The 25,959-nt window shown below is 37.1% G+C and overlaps 1 protein-coding gene across 2 annotated transcripts; it reads right to left on the reverse strand.

Annotated features, from left to right (window-relative positions):
• Positions 1 to 2,760: 2,760 nt before the first annotated feature.
• ADH7 (alcohol dehydrogenase 7 (class IV), mu or sigma polypeptide) lies at positions 2,761 to 25,959 on the reverse strand. 2 transcript variants are annotated; one of them, XM_003829930.5, is made up of 9 exons: positions 25,677 to 25,959; positions 20,006 to 20,107; positions 18,966 to 19,104; positions 18,561 to 18,648; positions 18,246 to 18,462; positions 11,020 to 11,280; positions 9,476 to 9,611; positions 5,966 to 6,104; positions 2,761 to 3,667 (listed from the first exon to the last, which is right to left on the reverse strand). In XM_003829930.5, exons 1-9 carry the CDS (start codon positions 25,728 to 25,730, stop codon positions 3,643 to 3,645), a joined length of 1,161 nt encoding a protein of 386 aa, XP_003829978.1. In that variant the 5' UTR covers positions 25,731 to 25,959; the 3' UTR covers positions 2,761 to 3,642. The 2 variants fall into 2 exon arrangements, with proteins under 2 accessions (XP_003829978.1, XP_003829979.3); XM_003829931.5 differs by lacking the exon at positions 25,677 to 25,959 and adding an exon at positions 25,488 to 25,565.

Below are 25,959 nucleotides of genomic sequence, written 5' to 3' on the forward strand. Positions count from 1 at the left end.
TTTTAGATGTAAATAGAAATGAGAAACAAAAAAGAAATTGCTGGTGAAAGAAATCTTTGCAGAGACTGGAGTTGAAGTCGTGGGCAAGAGGGTACTCTTGGGAATGCTATTTCTATATAGTCCTTTTCTTCCTCTAAATTAAAATAATTTCATATCAATTTTGGCACTAATCAAATCACATTATCTTTGGGAAATATACATAAGGAAGCTGATTATTGAGGTAAATGTATAAAAATGTCCACAAGGTTTTAGCATCTTTTTCAGCTTCGTGAACCTAAACAATATCATTAATGTTTTGCAGCAAATACCAGCTACACTGGCCCTTTTATAGTTCCCAACAATAAATGGGTATGCTTTTCCCAAATTAATGGCCTTTGGCCATGTTTTTCCTTTGCCTGAGATAATTTTCTCTTCTCTTCACAGAACTGGCTCTAGCTTATCCTTCCGTGTAAGCTTAAATTTACTTCCTCAGAGAGGCCTTCAAGTACCTTATGGAAAGCTGGAAATACCTTCCTGTTTCCCCTCTTTTTTCTCTCTAACACAGCACCTTGATCATTGCCTTATTTATCATTTATCAAAAATTGAAGTAATATACTTATGTTTATTTACTTATTAAATCTCCTACTGTTACAGGATCCTTGGGGTGTCACTTTGCCAGCCAGAAACCTCTGTGGCCAGTCGCGCCTTTGCTCATGTTTTGCTCTGGCCTGCTGGGCTCATTCTGCCCACTCGGCCTGGCAGGCTATGCTCAGCTCATGCTACTGGTCTGGGTCCCACACCTGCCAAGGGTGAGCCCGTCATGGAGTGATTAGGGGTGTGTGAGGAAGTATGGGGTCTGGCCACTGCACACAGCCAGCCATGCTGGCTGCAGCAGGGTGGGCAGCTCCAGGTGCTGGCATGAGCACCCGCTTCCTGCAAGTCTGTGGCTGGACCAGGCATACCATAAGCAGCTTCCACAGCTGACACCAAGAATGCAGTGGTGCCTGGAAGCTTGGAGACATCAGGAACCACAGAGTTCCAAAGAGGGTGTTACAGCCCTGGCTTAGGGAGCTCCTAGGTCTGGGCTCCCCAAAGGGTCGCAGCTCTTCTCTCCATCTCTTTTCTCTCCTTGTCACCCACAACATGGTGAGCAAGGGGCGTGTTTCAGCTCTGTTGGTGTTACAGCTCTTTTAGCCCGGCTATTTGGTGGGCCCCAAGTTCTTGTCCTGCGAACTGGAAGAATGAGGTATGCAGACAACTGAAGAGTGAGCAAGGTGAAGAAGAGCTTTATTGAGTGATAGAACAGCTCAGAGGAGACCTGCAGTGGGTCACTCCTTTCTGCAGCCAGGGTGTCCCGAAGAGTGTTCAGTTCCTAGCAGAGAGGAGCTGCCATCACTACTAGACCATATGCTCCAAAGGGCATTCATTATTCTGTTTTATTCATTACTGTATACCAAACACCTAGCTCAGTGCTTAATACTGGTTGAAATTAAAAAAAAAGATTGCCCAATGAATGTTCTCCACATATCAGTTAAATGATTAGAAGTCTAGACTATTCTTTAAAGAAGAAGCTGGGTATTTCTTTTAGCATTCCTCTAGCTATTTATTGCTTACTTATATTTTGATTTATATTCAAGAACTCAGTTTGACAATGCTTTGTGGTTTCATTGACCAGAAATAAGAAATATGCAAAAATAATCAGATTTCCTGATCTATTCTTAGAACCAGTGTTTTCTGATGACTCAAAATGCTATGCATGTGCAGGTTACCCTGAGAAAGATAGTAGAAGTTCTTTCTGTTCATTATTTGGCCATGACAAGCTCAGACATGAGGAATGATTCCACAAAGTATCATAATAAATATTAAATAAATAAAATTGTCACATATGCAGCATATTTGTCAAAATATAGTTTTATCTAAGCATAAAGTGGATTTCATTTAAAAAGCTGTGATCTGAGAATATAAATGTGTTTATTCCTTCTTGGATTTATTTCTTTTGATGTACCTATATTTGCATATTACTTTTAGTATCCTTATTTACATGTTTTTCAAAATTTGAGGCAGGAGACATAAAGGAATTAATCCATTCTACATATTTTTCTTGTTAAAAATGCTTTTTTGGGGGGCAGTTTTCCTTCCTTAATGGATTCTGAGATCCTAGCTACAGATATTGCTAATGGACAGAGGAAATGTCTCCAAATGATTCTTGGATAGAGATTTTCTATACTTATCTATATCTATCATCTATCTATCTATCTATCTATCTATCTATCTATCTATCATCTATCTATGTATCTATTTATTGACATAAATATAGATATATATGTATACATAAAAATATAATTCTTATAAGCTGTAAATATTCGTAGTGTTTTGAGAATTGCCATAGCTAAACTCAGCTGATGATGAAGATACTTCAAAATAATTATTTACACTTTTCAGCTATTTTTTTTAAACCTAGATTAAGCCTAGATTGACAAACCGGTAAAAGAAAAAGGAAATTTTACTCCTCGAGTTCATGCCACTTTTCACTGGGAAATATTCATCATGTAAAAGTGGTTCATAAATACCTGGACATTTTGCAATTTACCATGGTAGAAGTGTCCAATCTATATTATGCCCTAACATTGGAAGTCTCAATTTCTGCTATGACCACCCAACTTCTTATATGTCTTATAAAGTATTTTTATGTTTTCAGGCGCTTCAACACTTTGTTTATAACAAATAAAAGCTCAATAACAACATAAAAATGCCTGTTTAAAAATATATCACCACAAAACATTTTATAAATTTTTAATTTTCTTAAGAATTTTTAACATGTTATAGATATATATAGATACATCAGTGTAGTTGTTAAAAACTAAAAACACTTTTTATTAAATGGAGTCACTACTAAGCACAGTGAATAGGGACTTAGGGACTTGCAATTCTACTGTATCAAATTGAACATTATGATAAATATGATAATATGATTCTAGCTCTATGTTTATATTCAGTATTACAAAAGGAATATTTTCTAAAATATTAATATATGCTGGCAAATAGCCTTGTGTACCCATATGATATACTTTTTCAGTTTCACCAAGTTATGTAATGATGATTCTTAATCGTTGAAAAATGTGCCCGTCCCTTAATCTTTTCTGTCTTTCTAAATCTAATCCAGTAATATGCATCATGGAATGAACTGATTTCAAAATGTAATCCAAGTTAACTCATAACAAGTGTTTAAAAAATACATTTATATTCAAATCTAAAAAATAATAGTTTCAATGTGTTAAGTGAATATTACTCTAGGAGATGCATTTACTATATCTTTATACGCTATATCTGTTTTGAGATATATATCTGCAGCAGCTGGTTAAAACTCTTAAAAATCTCCATTTCAACATAGAAATCCAAGTGTGTTTTCTTAAAAGATACAATTATAGCCTTACAAAATGTAAATCAAAAATATTAACATTGTTATTATACTAATTCCCAGGTGCTCACAAGACTTTAAATGTTTATAAAGGTTAATAATTCTTTATAAGGGTTCTATGTCTTCAACAAATCTTCTACTTATGCTTGTATTTGTGAGACAGATACATGATTTCAGATGAGGGAACTCTCAAAAGAGAAACTCCAGTTCACCATGACAACACAGACCTCCTGCCACTTTGGATCTCAAAATGTCAGGACCGTTCGAATGCTGAAATGTAAAATGAGAGTTTTTAATGACTTGTTTTCATATCTTTCAAGAAAGGATAGTTTAAACAATTGTCCTTTCTATCTGTCATAGAAACTTCAAGTAAATTCTGTTATTGGAAATCCTCTGGGCTCAAAGTCCTTAACAATTAGTTTTCTTTGTTACGCAACTCTGATAAGGGTATCTGAGCTAATTCTGAAAGCATCAGTATAATTTCTGTAGGCCAACAAGAGGGAAGTGGTTTCCAGGCTGAGGAGAAAGCATGAACAAGCCTAGGAACATGTGAACAGGAAAGGTAATCCAGTATGTTTAGATTTCTGGATGCCCAAGAGATCCTGCAAGTAGATGAGACCTACTTCCCTCACTTTATCCCAAAAGCCTGCTGCAGAGGGTGATAGAATGAATGCCAAATTCTTAACTGTTGAAACAAAATAGGTTTTAGTTCAATAATAAAGGCTTTCAAAACCATGCTAAGACATTGACATTTTGGCAAAACTTGAGCTTGGCAGCTTAGTGAAAGACTAACTGGAATGTATTTTAATACAGAAGGTGGAAAACCTATTATCTCACTACCATGTCCATGTCAGAAATGATTAGACTGAATTAAAGCAATGAGCATGGGCAATGAGATGAGGGATTCTGAAGGAGAAACCAAGGGTTGCATCATCAAGGCTTAGAATTGGTTTGTATGTGGTAGGCAAGAGTGAAAAAGAAGTCAGACATGATGCTATGGCTTCTCATCTATAAAAGAGGAATGCATAATATAATGACTGAGATAAAAATTACTGGCGAAAAAATATTTCCAAGTGGGACATTCAAATAGAGCTGTGCAGGAAGTAGATGGAAATTGAAGAGTTTAGGTTTACAAATGTTAGTTTGGATGTCCCTGCTTTAAGGTGATATTTGAAGCAAAATTCCTGAAAGCAGAATTTATGTTTCTTTGGAAAACAAATAGTAATTATTTTCCAAGCAGGCCATACTAAGCTGTTAGTTTTGCTTATCTGAGTAAAGTAGTACTGAGTGGTTCTGACAGTTTTTCTTACAAAATTCCATTGTTTACTTGCTTAAAAAAATGTATGTTCATAATATGATGATCCTGTAGGCTAGACCAAATGTGGAGACAAGACACAACATTGAAAAAGCTCTCAGGTAAAAAAAAAAAAATAGTAAAAATTTGGATCTCTATATACAGTTCCTTTTACTAATGAAATCCAAGTCCTTGGCACATAGTGGAAGCTCAATAATTATTTATAGGCCCAATGAGTGAAAGTCATTTCATCTTGTAGACAGGCTTTTTGATTGCTGTTTGAGACCTCCATGAGGTAGATGTTGTAGATAAAATTTGCATGAATTCATACTTGACCTCTATGTTGCCTCAGAAGCAACAAGAGTAGTAATCATCACACCCATGTTTACCCAAAGCTTGCCAAGCTCTGTCAGAGAAGTTTGTTATATGGTCAAAAGAGCACAAGTTTTGCAATTAGTTTATATCCTGGCACTACCCCAGGAGGTTTGGCCAGTTATTTATTTGCTTTCACAACCTTGGTCTTCATCTAAAAATGGTAAAAATAATACCTGGCTTACAGGGATCTGAATAATGCACATTTGAGAAAGCATTTTGAAAACTGTAAAATAAGGAAATTTTGTGGCCTACTTGAAATAACTAGCAGCTTTATGATGAAATAAAAATAGCCACAATGAAATCAACTAGGTAAACAACATCCAAAAGATTTTAAAAAATTGATTAATATAGTACAATGGCATACTAAGTTGGTGATATGGTTAGATTTTGTGTCCCCACCCAAATCTCATCTTGAATTATAATCCCTATAATCCCTACATGTCAAGGGAGAGACCAGGTGGAGGTAATTGAATCATGGGGCAGTTTCCCTCATGCTGTTCTCATGATAGTGAGTGAGTTTTCACAAGATCTGATGGTTTTGTAAGGGGCTCTTCCCACTTTGCTCGACACTTCTCCTTCCTGCAGCCTGTGAAGAAGGTGCCTTGCTTCCTCTTTGCCTTCCACCATGATTATAAGTTTCCTGAAGCCCCCAGCCATGCTGAACTGTGAGTCAATTGAATCTGTTTGCTTTATAAATGACCCAGTCTCGGGCAGTTTTTTTTTTTATAGCAGTATGAAAATACACTAATGCAGTGGGTAAAGAGAAGTAATTAGCTGTATCAATCTGGCTAGATTAAATAATTAGAAATAAAATATGAAGAAAACAGGCACATTTATAAGTACTAAATTTTAAAAGTAGCCTGTGGAGAAGAGACAAGATCATCATAAGAAACAGTTACCTTTGTCCTGAATTGAGCAGCTCAAATCCTTCACTGATTTTTTTAAATGGTAAAACATGAGTTATCAACTGGTCCAGGTCAAATTTCTTTGCCAGGAACTCAGTCACTAGTTTTGGGACATCATCTCTGCTTTTCAAACCTGTAAATAAGCACACATTTTCTCTTTAGACATTACTAAATAATCCTTATCTTTTATTATGTTATATTCATTCCTTCTCTTTCCTGCACTATGACTTTCCCTGTGTTAGATCATTCCCAGCAGTGTACAAATAAGCTGTATTTGTCCCAGCATAAGAAACAAAAGTTATGCAGCCATAAAAAAGAATGAGTTCATGTCCTTTGCAGGGACATGGATGAAGCTGGAAACCATCATTCTCAGCAAACTAACACAGGAACAAAAAACCAAACACCGCACGTTCTCACTCATAAGTGGGAGTTGAACAATGAGAACACATGGACACAGGGAGGGTAATGACACATACCAGGGCCTGTCGGTGGGTGGCAGGCAAGGGGAGGGAGAGCATTAAGACAAATACCTAATGCATGCGGGGATTAAAACCTAGATGATGGGTTGATGGGTGCAGCAAACCACCATGGCACTTGTATTCCAATGTAACGAACCTGCACGTTCTGCACATGTATCCCAGAACTTAAAGTAAAATAAAAATTAAATTAAATTAAATTAAAAAGAAACAAAGGTTAAAAAAACTCTTCTGATACCCACATCTCCTTCCAGTCACCCCATATCTTTGCTTCTATTGCACAGAAACTTCTTTACTTTACAGAAAGAATTGTCTTCAGTTCACTGTTTCTGGATCCTGTTCCTTTCCTCTCATCCTCTCTGAGCCCACTCTGATTACGCTCTTGCCCCCAGCACTGTCCTGTAATGGCTATCATCAAGGTCATCTTTGAGCTCCATTTTGACCCAGACAGGGGTCATTTCTCAGTCCTCCTCTTATATGAACTGTTAGGTATAATTGATACTGTTGGTGGCTCCCCTTTTCTGAAACACTCTGTTCCCTTAGCTTCTAGATACTACATCGTCATCATCATTGTCACTTTACTTGCTCACTAGTTACTTCTTCCACAGATCTTTGCTGGGTCCTCTACATCTCCCAGACCTCTAACTCCAAGGATTCCTAGGGCTTGGTCCTTGGTCCATTTCTCCTCTTTATCTACATTTACTTCTAGGGTGACCTCCTCTGGTCTTGTGGCTTTCGATATACTCCTCTTAAAATACTTAGGTTTCTATACCCATCCTAAACCTCTACCTGTACTACAGACTCATAGCCAATTGCCTACATTTTATAGACATCTTTATTCAGATATCTCACAGGTACCTGCACAAGTGTAACCTGCCCCAAACCACTCCTGGTTTCTACCACTTCCACCCTAGCCCCCAATCTATTCCTTCTATAGTCTTCCTTCTCAATAAATGATGATGGTGACATGATTCCTGTTGCTTAGGCCCCAAAATCTTGGATGCTACTCTTTTTGCCATACAATAACTATTTCGGCAAATTTTGTTGACTCTATCTTCAAAATGTATCCAAGAGCTGACTACTTCTCACCAGCCCCATCACTCCAAGCCAGCATCCTTTCCTTCCAGCATTATAATAACTTCTTCCATGGTCTCCCTGCTTGTGCCCTTTGCCCCATTTAGAGTATTCCCCATAGAGCAGCCAGAAGGAGAGTGTTAAAATGGAAGTCAGATCAGGTGACACCTCCCCCAGAAGCCTCTATGGTTTTATTTCTCTCTCAGAATAAACTCCTAAAACCTTGCAATGGCCCAAAGGCCCCATATAATTTAAGGTCCTCTGACCCCAGCTGTGACTGTTCTTCTGTCCTCACTCTGTTGTAGCCATACTGACCTTTTCCCCGTTCTTATGGTTCTTGCCAACACCCTTTTGTATTTACTACGTCTCCTTCCTGGAATATTCTTTCCCAAGATTTCTGAATATCTTATTTATGTTTTTGCTCCAATGTTACCTTATCAAGGAGGCCTTCCCTGAACTTTATAAAATAGCATTCACCTCCACCTCCACCCCAGTCTTCTGGCACTGCCCGTTACCCATCCTTTATTATTATCCTTTGCACTTGTAACCATATGGTATATTCTGCATTCATTTATTTATTGTCAGTCTCTCTATACCAAAGTGAGAGGATTCTCACACTTCCTGAGATCAGGGACTTGGTATGTTTTGTCTCTTCTCCGTTCCTAGCTCCTGGAATGGTACACTATGTACACAATGGTACCTGTACTCAGTATACACTCAACAAATATTTGCTGAATAACTGAATTTTACCTCTAATATTCCTGAATAATCTATAATCTTCCCACTTCCCACAAATAGTCAAAGCAAGGAGGTTCAACTTCTTATATCTCTTATTGTTTTGTTCTTCAAGTTTCATTTTCCCTAAAAAGCCTTCTCTATAAAACCTCATCCATACCAACTAGCCTCTTGCTTTTTTATGCCCCAAGTAATGTTGCAGAAAGAGGAAAAACTTTGTTCTCCCATGGACCAGCTTTAAATCTCAGTTCTCAACTTGAGAGCTATAGGGGCAAAAAACTTAATAGTTCCAAGTCTCAGTTTTATTATTCATTAAGTAGCTTCCTCAGAGAGTTACTGAGAAATAAAATAAACTTCAAACACATTAATGTAAAACTTTTAACATAGAATAAATGCTAAAAAACTCCTCATAATTTGTTTTATAATATCTATAGCTGCACTTATTTTTATATTCTTTCTTTTATATTTGTTTTTGTATCCTTTGCTACATTATGTACTTCTCTAAGTGAAGAACAATCATTTTCTCCTTTTTTATACTCTTAACAAGTACTTGAATAGTTACTATTCTCTTATATTGTATAAAGCAGACTCTAATATTGGGAGTACCTTCAAAGCACCCAGTACAACTCTGTATGAAGGCACTAGAAAACGAGACTTTGTGAAGAGGGAAATAAAAGGACTCACTGTGTCACCTACCTTGAGCAGAGTGGCCCTGGCTCCATCTCTCCTAAACAATATTAATTGTTGAGTGATAATCTAAGTCCTTCCAGTGTGAATCTGAACTGTTCCCATAAAATGTGACAATCCCTTTTTTTGTTGTTGTTGGTTTTGGCTTTGGGTCCAGGATTTTTGTTGGTGCTATTATGAATCGAATAAATTCACTTTAATACACATTCTTGTGTATATTAATAATAATGGATTAAATCAGAACTTCCTGTTACATAATTCATCCCTATAGAAACACTACTGGTGTCTCTCATTCAGGCCTTTGGGGAACTTGAGTTGCAGATGCTAATATTAAAAATGCGTCCACCAATATTAGTCCTACATCAAGGTGAGGAGTGGAGAATTATCTTTTGTGTTATTATGATCACAGTTCCATTTTAGATCACTTCATACTCATTCTTGGAAGAAAGGCCTGAGGAAACAGGCTTCTCCCACTTGCCAAGCACCAGAGTGAAAGCCACCACTCCCCATCCAGAGGCTTTGCTTTCCTGACCTCCAAAGACACATCCCTTCCATGTGCGTCCAGTGAAGAGCAACATCGGGTCATAGGTGAGCATCTTGGCTGATGGAGGAACTCCTACTACCACGCTGGTCCCATAGTTCATGTGGCAGGATGCCAGGGCATCAATCTGAGTTTAAAACGGAGGAGATCGTTTGCTTCCTGTGTCTCTTACAGTGTGACATAAGCTCTGAAATGACCTATGTACTATGACAAAGTCATGAAATTAAATTAAGCCACCTTGTTTTTTACTTGCTTTAAAAAAATTTCTGTGCAACTTTAGTCCTTAATTAAATTTCTATACACATTTGCCCTTTAAGGCAGAAACAGCAATCAATGTGGTCAGTGTTTGTGGCATTTTTAGTGTACCATGGACTAAAATACAAGGGAAATTCTTGTGATATTTTCATACCAATATCACCACTTCAGATAAGCCTTAGAAAGCCATTTGAACCAAACTAAATTGAATTAAGTATACCAAATCATTTAGCATAGTTTTTTTTAAGTTTAGTCTTAAAATTAAATAAAATACTAAAATGTGGGGCAAGAGAGTCCCTTTTCTTGGGAGCATTTCTGAGACTAACCTCACATTTTCTGGTCATTAACCCATCCAGTTATTAAGCAATAATTTAATACTTGCTAGATTGGAGCAACAGATGGCATTGTTTTTAGAGACCAGCCTTCATCAAGTAGCAACTGGAAATCAATAGCTCTAATAATATATCCAGTATCACATATGGCTTCATAAACTTATGACCTAGAATGCTATTTGTTGATATGAAATAAATCTAAGTGATTCACTAGGAAAGAAATATGACAGCAATGATAAATTAAGGACTATTTATTCTTAAATTACCAAAAGCATTAAGGTGAGTTAATCTGCCACTCAATCTTGAGCAAAAGTGGCTTTATTCCATTTTTCCAAGTCTCCTTACGCTATGCCAGGCTGGAGCTTTCTGGTTCCAGGAATCTCGGATCTGTTTTACAGGTCTAACTGAAGGTCTGGTGCTGTGGGCTACCATACAGGAGGCATGGTTAGAAAATTGAAGGTTCATATTCTAAGGGAATTCAGATGAGGGCAAACAAAGCTCAGATGTAAAGAGTGAGAAGGTCGATGGATCACAGATTTGGGGGAAGAGACCACAACATTTGGAATAATCCCTTTTCACCTCTCCTCAGTCACCTTCTGATGCTTACTTTGCTGACATCCAAGAGACAGAATTGCTTTCGCCAAGAAATCTACATATACAAGGAAGATCATACTTAAAACAATTATCTAGAAGGGTTGACTACCTTGCCATCTAGTCAGCTGAGAGTGGTATGATATGGTATTTAACTTTGGTCCAGTGAACCTGCTCTTAAGTGTTTGACATTTTAGGCAAAATTGCTATGTGATTATCAGTTTTTGCCTGAGTAAAACTGACTATTGCAGAGATATTTCCATTATTGACTATTAATAAAGTTATAGAAAATTAAATTTACCTTGTGCATATCTAATAACTTGGGTATTTTGTGGCTTCTCAAATTTTGGGTCTTACCATGGTTTCAAGATGCCCAATAACTTCAAAGGTGTATCCCACGTTGTTGCCCGTCATTTCTGACAGCACCTCACTGATGGGTTTGGTAGAGTCCTTGGGACTGATACACTCAGTGGCACCTACAGCCATGGCCTTCTCAAATTTGTCTTTGTTGAGGTCAATCCCAATGATCCTAGATGCACCAGCTGACTTACAGCCCATGATGACTGACAGGCCAACTCCTCCCAGGCCAAAGACGACGCAAGTGGAACCAGGTTTGACCTGTGGAGAGGAATGTTAGGGGTTAGGGTCAAAAAGTGAAACCTGAAAAGGGCCTCCAGTTAAAAACACAAATCATGAGTGAACTCCCATTCACAATTGCTTCAAAGAGAATAAAATATCTAGGAATACAACTTACAAGGGATGTGAAGGACCTCTTCAAGGAGAATTACAAACCACTGCTCAAGGAAATAAGAGAGGACACCAACAAATGGAAAAATTCCATGCTCATGGATAGGAAGAATCAATATCGTGAAAATGGCCATACTGCCCAAAGTAATTTATAGATTCAATGTTATCCCTATCAAGCTACCATTTACTTTCTTCACAGAATTAGAAAAAAACTACTTTAAATTTCATCTAGAACCAAAAAAGAGCCCATATAGCCAAGACAATCCTAAGCCAAAAGAACAAAGCTGGAGGCATCATGCTACCTGCCTTCAAACTATACTACAAGGCTACAGTAACAAAAACAGCATGGTACTGGTACCAAAACAGATATATAGACCAATGGAACAGAACAGAGGCCTCAGAAATAACACCACACATCTACAATCATTTGCTCTTCAACAAATCTGACAAAAACAAACAATGGGGAAAGGATTCCCTATTTAATAAATGATGCTAGGAAAACTGGCTAGCCATATGCAGAAAACTCAAACTGGACCACTTCCTTACATCTTACACAAAAATTAACTCAAGATGGATTAAACACTTAAATGTAAAACCCCAAACCATAAAAACCCTAGAAGAAAACCTAGGCAATACCATTCAGAACATAGACACGGGCAAAGACTTCATGACAAAAACACCAAAAACAATTGCAACAAAAGCCAAACTTGACAAATGGGATCTAATTAAACTAAAGAGCTTCTGCACAGCAAAAGAAACTATCATCAGAGTGAACAGGCAACTTACAGAATGGGAGGAGATTTTTGTGATCTACCCATCTGACAAAGGTCTAATATGCAGAATTTACAAGGAGCTTAAACAAATATACAAGAAAAAAAATGAAGAACCCCATCCAAAAGTGGTCACAGGATATGAACAGACACTTCTCAAAAGAAGACATTTATGTGGCAAATAAACATATGAAAAAAGCTCAACATCACTGATCATTAGAGAAATGCAAATCAAAACCACCATGAGATACCATCTCATGCTAGTCAGAATGGCGATTATTAAAAAGTCAGGAAACAATCGATGCTGGTGAGGCTATGGAGAAATAAGAACACTTTTACACTGTTGGTGAGAATATAAATTAGTTCAACCATTGTGGAAGACAGTATGGCAATTCCTCAAGGATCTAGAACCAGAAATATCATTTGACCCAGCCATCCCATTACTGGGTATACACCCAAAAGAATATAAATCATTCCACTGTAAAGACACATGCACACGTATGTTTATTGCAGCACTATTTACAATAGCAAAGACTTGGAACTAACCCAAATGGCCATCAATGAAATACTGGATAAAGAAAATGTAGTACATATACACCATGGAATATTATGTAGCCATAAAAATAAATGAGATCATGTCCTTTGCAGGGACGTGGAAGAAGCTGGAAGCCATCATTCTCAGCAAACTAACACAAGAACAGAAAACCAAACACCACATGTTCTCACTCATAAGTGGGAGTTGAACAATGAGAACACATGGACACAGAGAGGGGAACAACACACATCAGGGCCTGTTAGGAGGTGGGGGGTGAGGGGAGGGAACTTAGAGGACGAGTCAATAGATGCAGCAAACCACCATGGCACACGTATACCTGTGTAACAAACCTGCACGTTCTGCACATATATCCCATTTTTTAATAGAAGAAATAAAAAATCATAACTCTGAGTCATTTGTAAATAAATTTAGATACAAATATAAATTTTGGAAATTTGAATCTGAAGGAGATGTGGAAGAAACAAAAATTAAATCTAGAAATTTCATTTTCAATTGTATTTCTTGATAAAGGTTTTTCTTTTAATAATGCATTAGGTCAAAGATTCTTTTTTTTTCTAATAAAATAGACCTATTTTATTTTTTTTCCTAATAAAATAGATCTATTTTATTTATTTATTATTATTATTATACTTTGTTTTAGGGTACATGTGCACAATGTGCAGGTTAGTTACATATGTATACATGTGCCATGCTGCTGTGCTGCACCCATTAACTCGTCATTTAGCATTAGGTATATCTCCTAATGCTATCCCTCCCCACTGCCCCCAGCCCACAACAGTCCCCAGAGTGGTGAGATGTTCCCCTTCCTGTGTCCATGTGTTCTCATTGTTCAATTCCTATCTATGAGTGAGAACATGCGGTGTTTGGTTTTTTGTCCTTGTGATAGTTTGCTGAGAATGATGGTTTCCAGCTTCATCCATGTCCCTACAAAGGACATGAACTCATCAATTTTTATGGCTGCATAGTATTCCATGGTGTATATGTGCCACATTTTCTTAATCCAGTCTATCATTGTTGGACATTTGGATTGGTTCCAAGTCTTTGCTATTGTGAATAGTGCCACAATACACATACGAGTGCATGTGTCTTTATAGCAGCATGATTTATAATCTTTTGGTTATATATCCAGTAATGGGATGGCTGGGTCAAATGGTATTTCTAGTTCTAGATCCCTGAGGAATCGCCACACTGACTTCCACAATGGTTGAACTAGTTTACAGTCCCACCAACAGTGTAAAAGTGTTCCTATTTCTCCAAATCCTCTCCAGCATCTGTTGTTTCCTGACTTTTTGATGATCACCATTCTAACTGGTGTGAGATGGTATCTTATTGTGGTTTTGATTTGCATTTCTCTGATGGCCAGTGATGATGAGCATTTTTTCACGTGTTTTTTGGCTGCATAAATGTCTTCTTTTGAGAAGTGTCTGTTCATGTCCTTTGCCCACTTTTTGATGGGGTTGTTTTTTTTTTCTTGTAAATTTGTTGGAGTTCATTGTAGATTCTGGATATTAGCCCTTTGTCAGATGAGTAGGTTGCAAAAATTTTCTCCCATTTTGTAGGTTGTCTGTTCACTCTGATGGTAGTTTCTTTTGCTGTGCAGAAGCTCTTTAGTTTAATTACATCCCATTTGTCAATTTTGTCTATCGTTGCCATTGCTTTTGGTGTTTTAGACATGAAGTCCTTGCCCATGCCTATGTCCTGAATGGTAATGCCTAGGTTTCCTTCTAGGGTTTTTATGGTTTTAGGTCTAACATTGAAGTCTTTAATCCATCTTGAATTAATTTTTGTATAAGGGGTAGGGAAGGGATCCAGTTTCAGCTTTCTACATATGGCCAGCCAGTTTTCCCAGCACCATTTATTAAATAGGGAATCCTTTCCCTATTTCTTGTTTTTCTCAGGTTTGTCAAAGATCAGATAGTTGTAGATATGTGGGGTTATTTCTGAGGGCTCTGATCTGTTCCATTGATCTATATCTCTGTTTTAGTACCAGTACCATGCTGTTTTGGTTACTGTAGCCTTGTAGTATAGTTTGAAGTCACGTAGCATGATGCCTCAAACTTTGTTCTTTTGGCTTAGGATTGACTTGGTGATGCGGGCTCTTTTTTGGTTCCATATGAACTTTAAAGTAGTTTTTTCCAATTCTGTGAAGAAAGGCATTGGTAGCTTGATGGGGATGGCATTGAATCTATAAATTACTTTGGGCAGTATGGCCATTTTCACGATATTGATTCTTCCTACCCATGAGCATGGAATATTCTTCCATTTCTTTGTATCCTCTTTTATTTCCTTGAGCAGTGGTTTGTAGTTCTCCTTGAAGAGGACCTTCACATCCCTTGTAAGTTGGATTCCTAGGTATTTCATTCTCTTTGAAGCAATTGTGAATGGGAGCTCCCTCAAGATTTGGCTCTCTGTCTGTTATTGGTGTGTAAGGATGCTTGTGATTTTTGTACATTGATTTTGTATCCTGAGACTTTGCTGAAGTTGCTTATCAGCTTAAGGAGATTTTGGGCTGAGACAATGGGGTTTTCTAGATATACAATCATGTCATCTGCAAACAGGGACAATTTGACTTCCTCTTTTCCTAATTGAATACCCTTTATTTCCTTCTCCTGCCCAATTGCCCTGGCCAGAACTTCCAACACTATGTTGAATAGGAGTGGTGAGAGAGGGCATCCCTGTCTTGTGCCAGTTTTCAAAGGGAATGCTTCCAGTTTTTGCCCATTCAGTATGACATTGGCTGTGGATTTGTCATAGATAGCACCAGGCCTGCCCTAAAAGAGCTCCTGAAGGAAGAACTAAACATGGAAAGGAACAACTGGTACCAGCTGCTGCAAAGTCATGCCAAAATGTAAAGACCGTCGAGACTAGGAAGAAACTGCATCAACTAATGAGCAAAATAACCAGCTAACATCATAATGACAGGATCAAATTCACACATAACAATATTAACTTTAAATGTAAATGGATTAAATGCTCCAATTAAAAGACACAGACTGGCAAATTGGATAAAGAGTTGAGACCCATCAGTGTGCTGTATTCAGGAAACCCATCTCATGTGCAGAGACACACATAGGCTCAAAATAAAAGGATAGAGGAAGATCTACCAAGCAAATGGAAAACAAAAAAAGGCAGGGGTTGCAATCCTAGTCTCTGATAAAACAGACTTTAAACCAACAAAGATCAAAAGAGGCAAAGAAGGCCATTACTTAATGGTAAAGGGATCAATTCAACAAGAAGAGCTAACTAGCCTAAATATATATGCACCCAATACAGGAACACCCAGATTCATAAAGCAAGTCCTGAGTGACCTACAAAGAGACTTAGACTCTCACACAATAATAATGGGATACTTTAACACCCCACTGTCAACATTAGACAGATCAACGAGACAGAAAGTTAAGAAGGATATCCAGGAATTGAACTCAGCTCTGCACCAAGTGGACCTAATAGACATCTACAGAACTCTCCACCCCAAATCAACAGAATATACATTTTTTCAGCACCACACCACACCTATTACAAAATTGACCACATAGTTGGAAGTAAAGCTCTCCTCAACAAATGTAAAGGAACACAAATTATAACAAACTGTCTCTCAGACCACAGTGCAATCAAACTAGAACTCAGGATTAAGAAACTCACTCAAAACTGCTCAACTACATGGAAACTGAACAACCTGCTCCTGAATGACTACTGGGTACATAACGAAATGAAGGCAGAAATAAAGATGTTCTTTGAAACCAATGAGAACAAAGACAGAACATACCAGAATCTCTGGGACACTTTCAAAGCAGTGTATAGAGGGAAATTTATAGCACTAAATGCCCACAAGAGAAAGCAGGAAAGATCCAAAATTGACACCCTAACATCACAACTAAAAGAACTAGAAAAGCAAGAGCAAACACATTCAAAAGCTAGCAGAAGGCAAGAAATAACTAAAATCAGAGCACAACTGAAGGAAATAGAGACACAAAAAACCCTTCAAAAAATTAATGAATCCTGGAGCTGGTTTTTTGAAAGGATCAACAAAATTGATAGACTGCTAGCAAGACTAAGAAAGAAAAAAAGAGAGGAGAATCAAATAGATGCAATAAAAAATGATAAAGGGGATATCACCACCAATCCCACAGAAATACAAACTACCATCAGAGAATACTACAAACACCTCTATGCAAATAAACTAGAAAATCTAGAAGAAATGGATAAATTCCTCGACACATACACTCTCCCAAGACTAAACCAGGAAGAAGTTGAATCTCTGAATAGACCAATAACAGGATCTGAAATTGCGGCAATAATCAATAGCTTACCAACCAAAAAGAGTCCAGGACCAGATGGATTCACAGCCGAATTCTACCAGAGGTACAAGGAGGAACTGGTACCATTCCTTCTGAAACTATTCCAATCAATTGAAAAACAGGGAATCCTTCCTAACTCATTTTATGAGGACAACATCATCCTAATACCAAAGCCTGGCAGAGACACAACAAAAAAAGATAATTTTAGACCAATATCCTTGATGAACATTGATGCAAAAATCCTCAATAAAATACTGGCAAACCAAATCCGACAGCACATCAAAAAGCTTATCCACCATGATCAAATGGGCTTCATCCCTGGGATGCAAGGCTGGTTCAATATACGCAAATCAATAAATGTAATCCGCATATAAACAGAACCAAAGACAAAAACCACATGATTATCTCAATAGATGCAGAAAAGGCCTTTGACAAAATTCAACAACGACCTTCATGCTAAAAACTCTCAATAAACTAGGTATTGATGGGATGTATCTCAAAATAATAAGAGGTCAAAGATTCTTAATTCCTTGAACTCCAATTTACTTGTGAAATTTCATGTGATTAATTTAAAATTCCAGGGATCCTATCTAACATCACAGTTGATGGAAAAATGTATACTGAGAAATCAGTTTTGGTGAACAGTAACAGCATTACTGATAATAGGCAACAAACACTACTGTATTTTATTTCTGATATGCATTATAGGTGGTAATCAAAATGATTAATGACTTTATTGCTCTTTATATTATCTATAACAGGTGATCTGACAAAATTGTACTTTTTTCTGAGAAGTTGGTAATGTACTTACTACTCTATTTTGTAGTTATACAATAAATCTTACTTAGCTGACAAGAAACTAGGAGTAAAAGCTCTGACAAAAACCCTCTGCTGTAACTAAAATACTGAGATCGTTCTATCTTAACAAACTTAACATATGGGGAAGGGGTATATTTTAAAGATGGAGAAATGATGCAGTTTGCAAATATAGTCAATAAATATTCTCAAGTGTAAAAAAAAGAAATAAAATTTCTAATCTGAATTTTTTATTTTTCTTTTAGTTGATTTGGCATTGTGTTGCTTGGCAGCCTGAATATGCAATACATTCTTTTAAATGTTTTGTTTTTTTTTTCCAAAACCCTTCAAGATTCCAAGGAAATCATTTAAGAAAAGGAAAGAAGAACAAATAAACTAGCCTACCCTGTTTCTTACCTTGCCAGTTTTAACAGCAGCCCCATATCCAGTGGAAAACCCACAGCCAATTAAACAGACTTTCTCAGGAGGAGCTGCATCATCAATCTTAGCAACAGAAGATTCATCCACCACTGTGTACTCAGTAAATGTACTGGTGTTCATGAAGTGGTGGACTGGTTTGCCCTTGCATGTAAATCTGGTGGTGCCATCAGCCAGTACTCCACGACCAGTAATACTATTTGATACATCAAATACACGTATTAATTAATTCAATTCAAAAATTAGCATAGGAAAAATGTAAATAACATTAAAGTAAAAATGACTGAAACCTACTCGCTCCTAATGCAAAGGTTGCCATCTGGGTTGCGACAAGCATTGCATTCTCTACATTGTGGCAGAAAGAGAGGGATGACTTTGTCACCTACAGGAAAAAAATCATGATATAAGATGCTGTTCATTAATGGTAAAATATGAAATTAACAAATGTGAATTGAGCCCATATTATAGGTAAAACTTTTAAAAAGATATTCTAAGGTTTATAAACACCGTAAGGTTTGCCTTCTAAAGGTTGAGGTTTTGCCAAATTAAACATTACTCAGTAAAATCCATTCTTGTATCCTTTTAATTCCCTGAATTGTGTTAAGGATCCCTCTAATAATTCCTAGTGTGTGCTATTTCCTTTGATAGGCTAATCAAAGCCTAATTATTTCAAACTTGTGGTTTGACACCTGCATATACCTGGTTTCACTGTAGTCACTCCTTCTCCAATGCTCTCTACAATCCCAGTTGCCTCATGTCCCACAATCACTGGAAACTTGGACACCATTGTTCCTTTTATCACATGGTCATCTGTGCGACAGATTCCTGTGGCCAAAATCTGTGTTCAAAGACAAAAACATTGCACCAATCAACAAACTGATCATTTCACTGTTGGGAGAATATTTAACTTCTTGAAGAAATTATAATTGTTTAATCAATATCTTTGCCTAATATAACAACATTTATTCTTAGACTATTCTGAGCCAAAAATCAACCATCAGACAAGATCCCTCTCTGATGGAACTTATAATATTGCTCCCTTATACCCTAGGTTGAATCTTGGTGCCTGTCGGTAGTAAATTGGTGCTCTTGTGAGGGAACCAGAATACAGATGTTACCATGTGATGGCCCCAAAGTAGATTTTTATAGCTAGGCCCTTATTGGGCTCTCTTAACAAAGAACAGAGGAAATGGCATGCAAGAAGGTAAGCAAAGAGCAAAATCTTCCTGCTACTGTTGTGCTCAGATAACAGTAAGAGGGTCAAAGAAAGATTGGTAGCAATGCCTACTCAACAACTGGTGTCCAAAGCCAAGGTTAAGCTCTGTCCAAAGAAAGGGAGGAAAATGTTCCACGAAGTTGTCATTTCTCCAGGCACAAGTGAGTTCCTCATTCTTTGCAAAAAGTAACCTCAAAACAATCTGACTCCCAGAAGATTTTAAAAGAAGTCTTTAGCTATGATTATTAACCATTTTTAATTAGACACTATATGAATAAAAATTCAACAAATCAAAGGTATAATAAAGCATGTTAGCACTGTTGTTTTTTAAAAGGATAATGAACTCATTAATTTCACATCGAGTACAACCAGATCCTTAACAATATACAAGAGCCAGTAAAGGAATTAATACTCCAAACATGGGAAGCATCTCCTTATTTAAGAATCCAGCCTCACAACAGTGCTATATTCAATATAAGTTTGATAACGCTTTTGGCTTAAGTTCTCTAGGGCTCACGCTTACCTTAATGCGAACTTCTTTAGTCTTTGGTGGGGCAACTTCTATTTCCTCAATGGAGAAGGGTTGCTTCTGCTCCCAAAGCACAGCTGCTTTGCATTTAATAACCTAAGAAATAGGCAAGTGTTATAATGGGTCCGAATTATGCCTTTAAATACAGACTCCCTGAATAGTATAAATATGAACAGAAGAGCATATATAATATTCTAAGTTTTCCAGAATGATTTTCATCAAACACTAGTATTATAAGCCTTATAAATCATCTTGTGTGTGCCTTTGCTTAAGGTATGAGAAATGCAGCCCAGAGTGACTAAATGATGGATCCATGGTCACCTAGCACATGACATGCAGAGCTGGACTAGACCTGAGGTACTTTTCCCAACTTATTGATTTTTGTTTGCTGTTCACATAATACCCCCACCCAAAAATAGGTTATTTTGTTACAATTTCAAATCTAATAGATTAACAAAATTGTCCTCTGTGTATCGCTTATTCACAAGAGACAAATTTATAAAACAGAAAATGCTGCTGACTTGTCTGTAAGAATTTAAACCAGTATTTAATAGCTGCATATAATCATATAGCAATGGTGAAGAAATTAGACTATTAGCATGGTAAGGATGAAGGGAACCATGAACATCATGAAGCATACAGATTATGACTGTGAGTTCCTGGATGATTGAATTTGTGTCTGCATCTCTGCATCCCTTTTGCACCTAGCCCAGTTCTTGCACCTGGTAGGGCTTGATAGGCAGGTTAAAGCTTGTCATCTTATAGTAGTGGACACTAGGTGTGGAGATACCAGTGACTGGCATCCAGTTGTTCAACTGGTTTTGCTGTAGTTATTCAATTAAATGGTTTTGCTAAGATTATTGAATTATGACAGAGAGAGAGAGACAGAGACAGACACACATAGAGAAATTGTTTCCACCTTCCTACCTCCAAATCTGTCTAGGACTCCTATAAAATATTTTAATTAATTTGTTCAGATGCAAAATAAGTTACCTTCAACTTGTCAACAAACACAACAGTCCTAGAGAGCTCTTATGGATTCTTAAGTGGCTCTTTTGTAAAAACGTTAAATGTGAAAAATGATACACTGGTAACAGATGGGCGGCTGAAAGCCATCAGTAGCTCAATTTAATATTTACCCTCTGCCTTACTAATGAAAATGTTATGGGTTACAGTGTAATATGGCCCAATGTTGAAGTTAGAAATCTCACACCACATTCCCAAACAAATTCAAGCTGGATTCATTGTTAAGATTTTTATTTTTTTATTATTTTTTTTTAGACGCAATCTTGCTCTGTCGCTGGGCTGGAGTGTAGTGGCGCAATCTGGGCTCACTGCAACCTCTGCCTCCCAGGTTCAGCAAGTCCCCTGCCTCAGCCACCCGAGTAGCTGAGACTACAGGTGTGTGCCACCACGCCCAGCTAATATGTTTTTGTATTTTAGTAGAGACAGGGTTTCACCATGTTGGCCAGCATAGTCTCGATCTCCTGACCTTGTTATCTGCCCTCCTCGGCCTCCCAGAGAGCTGGGATTACAGGTGTGAGCCACTGTGCCTGGCCCAAGATTTATTTTTAAAGTCAAACTATTTTATCAATCAGTGAAGATGTAAATATTGATCATACTGAGCATGGAGTAACTTTTATGCTTAAGAGTGACCGAAAAAATAACAAAGGACAAGCCATGGGGAAAGAATGCTCTACTTAATAAATGGTGCTGAGTAACTGGCTAGCCATATGCAGAAGATTGAAGCTAGACCCCTTCCTTATATCATACATAAAAATTAACTTAAGATGTGACTTAAATCTAAAACCCAAAACTCTAAAAACCCTGGAAGATAACCTAGGGAATACCATTCTGAACATAGGACCTGGTAAAGACTTAATGACAAAGATGCCAAAAGCAATGGCAACAAAAACAAAAATTGACAAAAGGGGCCTAATTTAACTAAAGGGCTTCTGCACAGCAAGAGAAACTATCAACAGAGTACACAGACAACCTACAGAAGTGGAGAAAATATTTGCAAACTATGCATCTAACAAAGGTCTAATATCTGGCATCTATAAGGAACTTAAACAAAATAATAAGCAAAAAACAAACAACGCCATAAAAAACTGGGCAAAGGATATGAACAGACATTTTTCAAAACGAAACATACATATGGCCAACGAGCATATGAAAAAATACTCAACATCACTAATCATTAGAGAAATGCAAATCAAAACCGCAATGAGGTACTATCTCATACCAGTCAGAATGACTATTGCTAAAAAGTCAAAAAACAAACTGGTGAGGTTGGAACGAAAAGGGAATACTTATGCACTGCTGGTGGGAAGGTTAATTAGTTCAGCCACTGTGGAAAGCAGTCTGGCCATTTCTCAAAGAACTTAAAACAGGATTAACATTTGACCCAGCAATCCCATTATTGGGTATATACCCAAAGGAATATAAATCATCCTACCATAAAGACACATGCATGCGTATGTTCACGGAAGCACTATTCACAATAGCAAAGACATGGAATTAACCTAAGCGCCCATTAATGCTAGACTAGATAAAGAAAATGTGGTACATATTTGCCACAGAATACTATGCAGCCATAAAAAAATAAGATCATATTCTTTGCAGGGACATGGAAGGAGCTGGAGGCCATTATCCTGAGCAAACGAATGCAGAAACAGAAAACTAAATACTACATGTTCTCACTTATAAGTGGAAGCTAAATATTGAGTACCTATGGACACAAAGAAAAGAACAATGGACACCAGGGCCCATTTGAGGGTGGAAGGTGGAGGGAGGGTAAGGATGAAAAAACCACCAATTAGGTACCATGCTTATTATATCTGGGTGACAAAATAATTTGTACACCAAACCCCATGATACACAATTTGCCTATGTAGCAAACCTGCACATGTACCCCTGAACCTAAAATAAAAGTTAAAAAAAGTCATAAAGGAAACAGCTTCTAAGAATTAAAATTTTGTGTGTTGAGAAATAGTAAATTTTCCACATTGACATCAAATAGTACTGAGGGAAAATATTAAAGCAAAATAGATAAAAGTTACCACATTTGATAAATACAATGCTTACTCAAATTTACAGAGGAAGTGTTAACAACTTCACTCCTAACACTCCTTCCCACTTCCACATACCACACTTACATCCTGGGAGATACATAGCAGGCAAAGGGCCTATGGAAAAAACTGCAACAGATTAATGAATAGATTGTGACATGTTTGTTCTCACTCATAAAAATGCCTTTTAAAAAAAATAAAAATGAGATACAATTCTCTGCCTATCAAGTCTGTAATGAATTTTAAAAAAAAATTTTAAGACAATATCACACTCTGTTGCCCAGATTGTACTCTAGCTCCTGGGCTCAAGTGATCTTCCCATCTCAGCCTCCCCAGTTAGCTGGGACTACAGGCACAAGCCACCATGCTCTGATAACGACTTTTTACTTAATGAGAACTTAATGAGAATGCACAGTATTGTCAGATAAATGGTAAAATGGGCCATCTTACCTATGTCAACCCTTTAGAAAGTAATTTGCATGGTACATCAAGATATTTAAGGATGTTGTGGCATGTTTACCCATGTAATTCCATTTTTAAAGGCTACCTCGAAGAAATATTAATTTTAGAAAAACCTCTCTATATAGCAGATGTCATCACAGCACTATTTATAAAGGAAAATACATAAATAATAATAGAGGAATGATGAAATAAATTGTGGTAAATGCAGAAATTAGACATTTAAAAATGTTTATAAATTGTTATAAATTGAAAAATGTTTAAGATGGAAAAATAGGATAAAATATTTGTATATTGTATGAGTACAGCTACATAAACTATGGATGGAAAAATAGAAGGAAACACACACACAAAAATGGCAGTTTGGGGATGTGATATTATGATTGATTTTTTTCCTTCATATTTTCTGACCTTCCAAATTTTCTAGAATAATCATTGGTATGGGATGAATTGTGTCTCCCTCCAAAATCGTATGTTGAAGTCCTAACCCCCCGTACCTCAGAAGGTGACTGTATTTGGAGATGGGGTCTTTCAAGAAGTGGTAATCAGGGTGGAACCTGATCCAATATGGCTGGTGTCTTTATTAGAAGGGGAGATTAGGAAAAGGGAAGATCATGTGAAGACAGCGAGAAGAGGGTCATCCACAAGCCAAGGACACAGGCCTCAGAAGAAACCAACCCTGATGACACCTTAATCTCAGAATTGCAGCCTTCAGATGTACAAGAAAACAAATTTCTGCTGTTTAAGCCACCCAGTCTGTGATATTTTGTTATGGAAGCCCTAGGAAACTAATACAGTTATCTTTTACTTTTTTAATGAAAAAGAAAACATTTATTATAAAGAGAAAAAATCAATCCCAATGTAAAGGGAAACTCCTTTCAAGAGCTACGCTGGAACACTACAGAAAGTTGGGAAATATATAATCCTTAGGCAAACCACACTATTGCATGACCATATATCAAAATCATATAGCTTTTATACTCTTTATATATTATATACTGTATTATTAATTGGAAAGTGCTGCCTTGAGGCTACTTTCTCCATCATCAGAAATGTTCTTACAGTGGATGAATATCGACTTCCTAGAAATAGTGTGACCAGACCTGAAGCATCTGTTGGGTGGTTAAAGTTGCAAATTTTTAAGATTCCTTTCAGTTCTAAGATTCATTAATATCCATGGGTAGAGTTGCTAGCTTCTGTAGTGCAAAATTAACTTCCCAAGTAATCTAGTTTTGCTGGATTTCTGACCCAAATTAGGATGGTTTTATTCCAGTTCTATCCAATTCTAGTAAAACTTATTTCAAATTCTAACATCATAGAGTCTCCTGACTTGTCACATTACCCAGACTTCTCATGTCATCTTTATTTTTCCAAAACCTTAAGCAAGCTAAATGCAAAATTGTTCAAGTTAAAACAAAACAAACAAAAAAATTTAGTCCTTTAAGCAATTATGTACCCATTTAAAGTAAGGAAATATACTGACCTATTTTCAAATAAAAAAAACAAAGCAAAGCTGTTTCTAAAGTTAATACCAACTCTGCTAACTCTGTTGTTTTTAGAACAATAAACATACTTTACCAATAATATAGTCTTGATTTTAAAGAATTTTTAAATATATATTTTGATAAAAATTACATTTGTAAGAAACCTAAAATTCATGACACTTTCTTGGCCATTTTGCATCCCAGAATTAGCATTTTCCATTCTTAATGGCAGGAACGTTTCTTCCAACATCTGGGCATGAGACCCTGGTCTCCCATTGAACTACTGCAGCGAGTGCAGCACATGCTACTGAGACGATTGAAGTGTCCTTGTGGAAACATTTGGCTTCCTGGAGCAATTGCCCAGCTATCCTGAAATCAAATTATGAATAATGCCAATATAAATCAATTTCTCTATTTTCCACCAATGTCTTGCTGACATTGGATATGCTATTTCCAACTTACCCCTGCTTCCACTGACATTCTCTGAAACACCATATCCAGTGTTTCCCTCACTGTATGCCTGCTCACCAAGCATTTCATTCCTCAAGGAATATCTCCAAGTGTTTAATTACTTTAATGGATTCAAAGTTCTAAGTGTCAGCCTCACATCATTAGGTCATGATGAGGAGAGGACAGAAATGTTCCACTTACTTTTCCAGCAGTGCCCATCCTGTCTTTGTCTTGGATCTGTATTTCTGCAAACATAGACTTTTTTCTGACTGATGCTCAGTTCACTCTGTTGTATATAACAGCAGCTTGTGCCTTCACATAGATAGTCTGGCTTCAGCGTTCCACCTTCAGCAATATGACTCACAGCCGTCACAACTTTCCAATGGTCTGCAAGCCCTACCCTTTGCAGACCAACTTATAGAAAGAAATACAGTAACTACTATGATCAAACCAAGAGGAGGGATCTAACAAAAACAAGATAATC

Source organism: Pan paniscus, chromosome 3 (assembly GCF_029289425.2).
Source record: "Pan paniscus chromosome 3, NHGRI_mPanPan1-v2.0_pri, whole genome shotgun sequence".
Taxonomy (NCBI): Eukaryota; Metazoa; Chordata; class Mammalia; order Primates; family Hominidae; genus Pan; species Pan paniscus.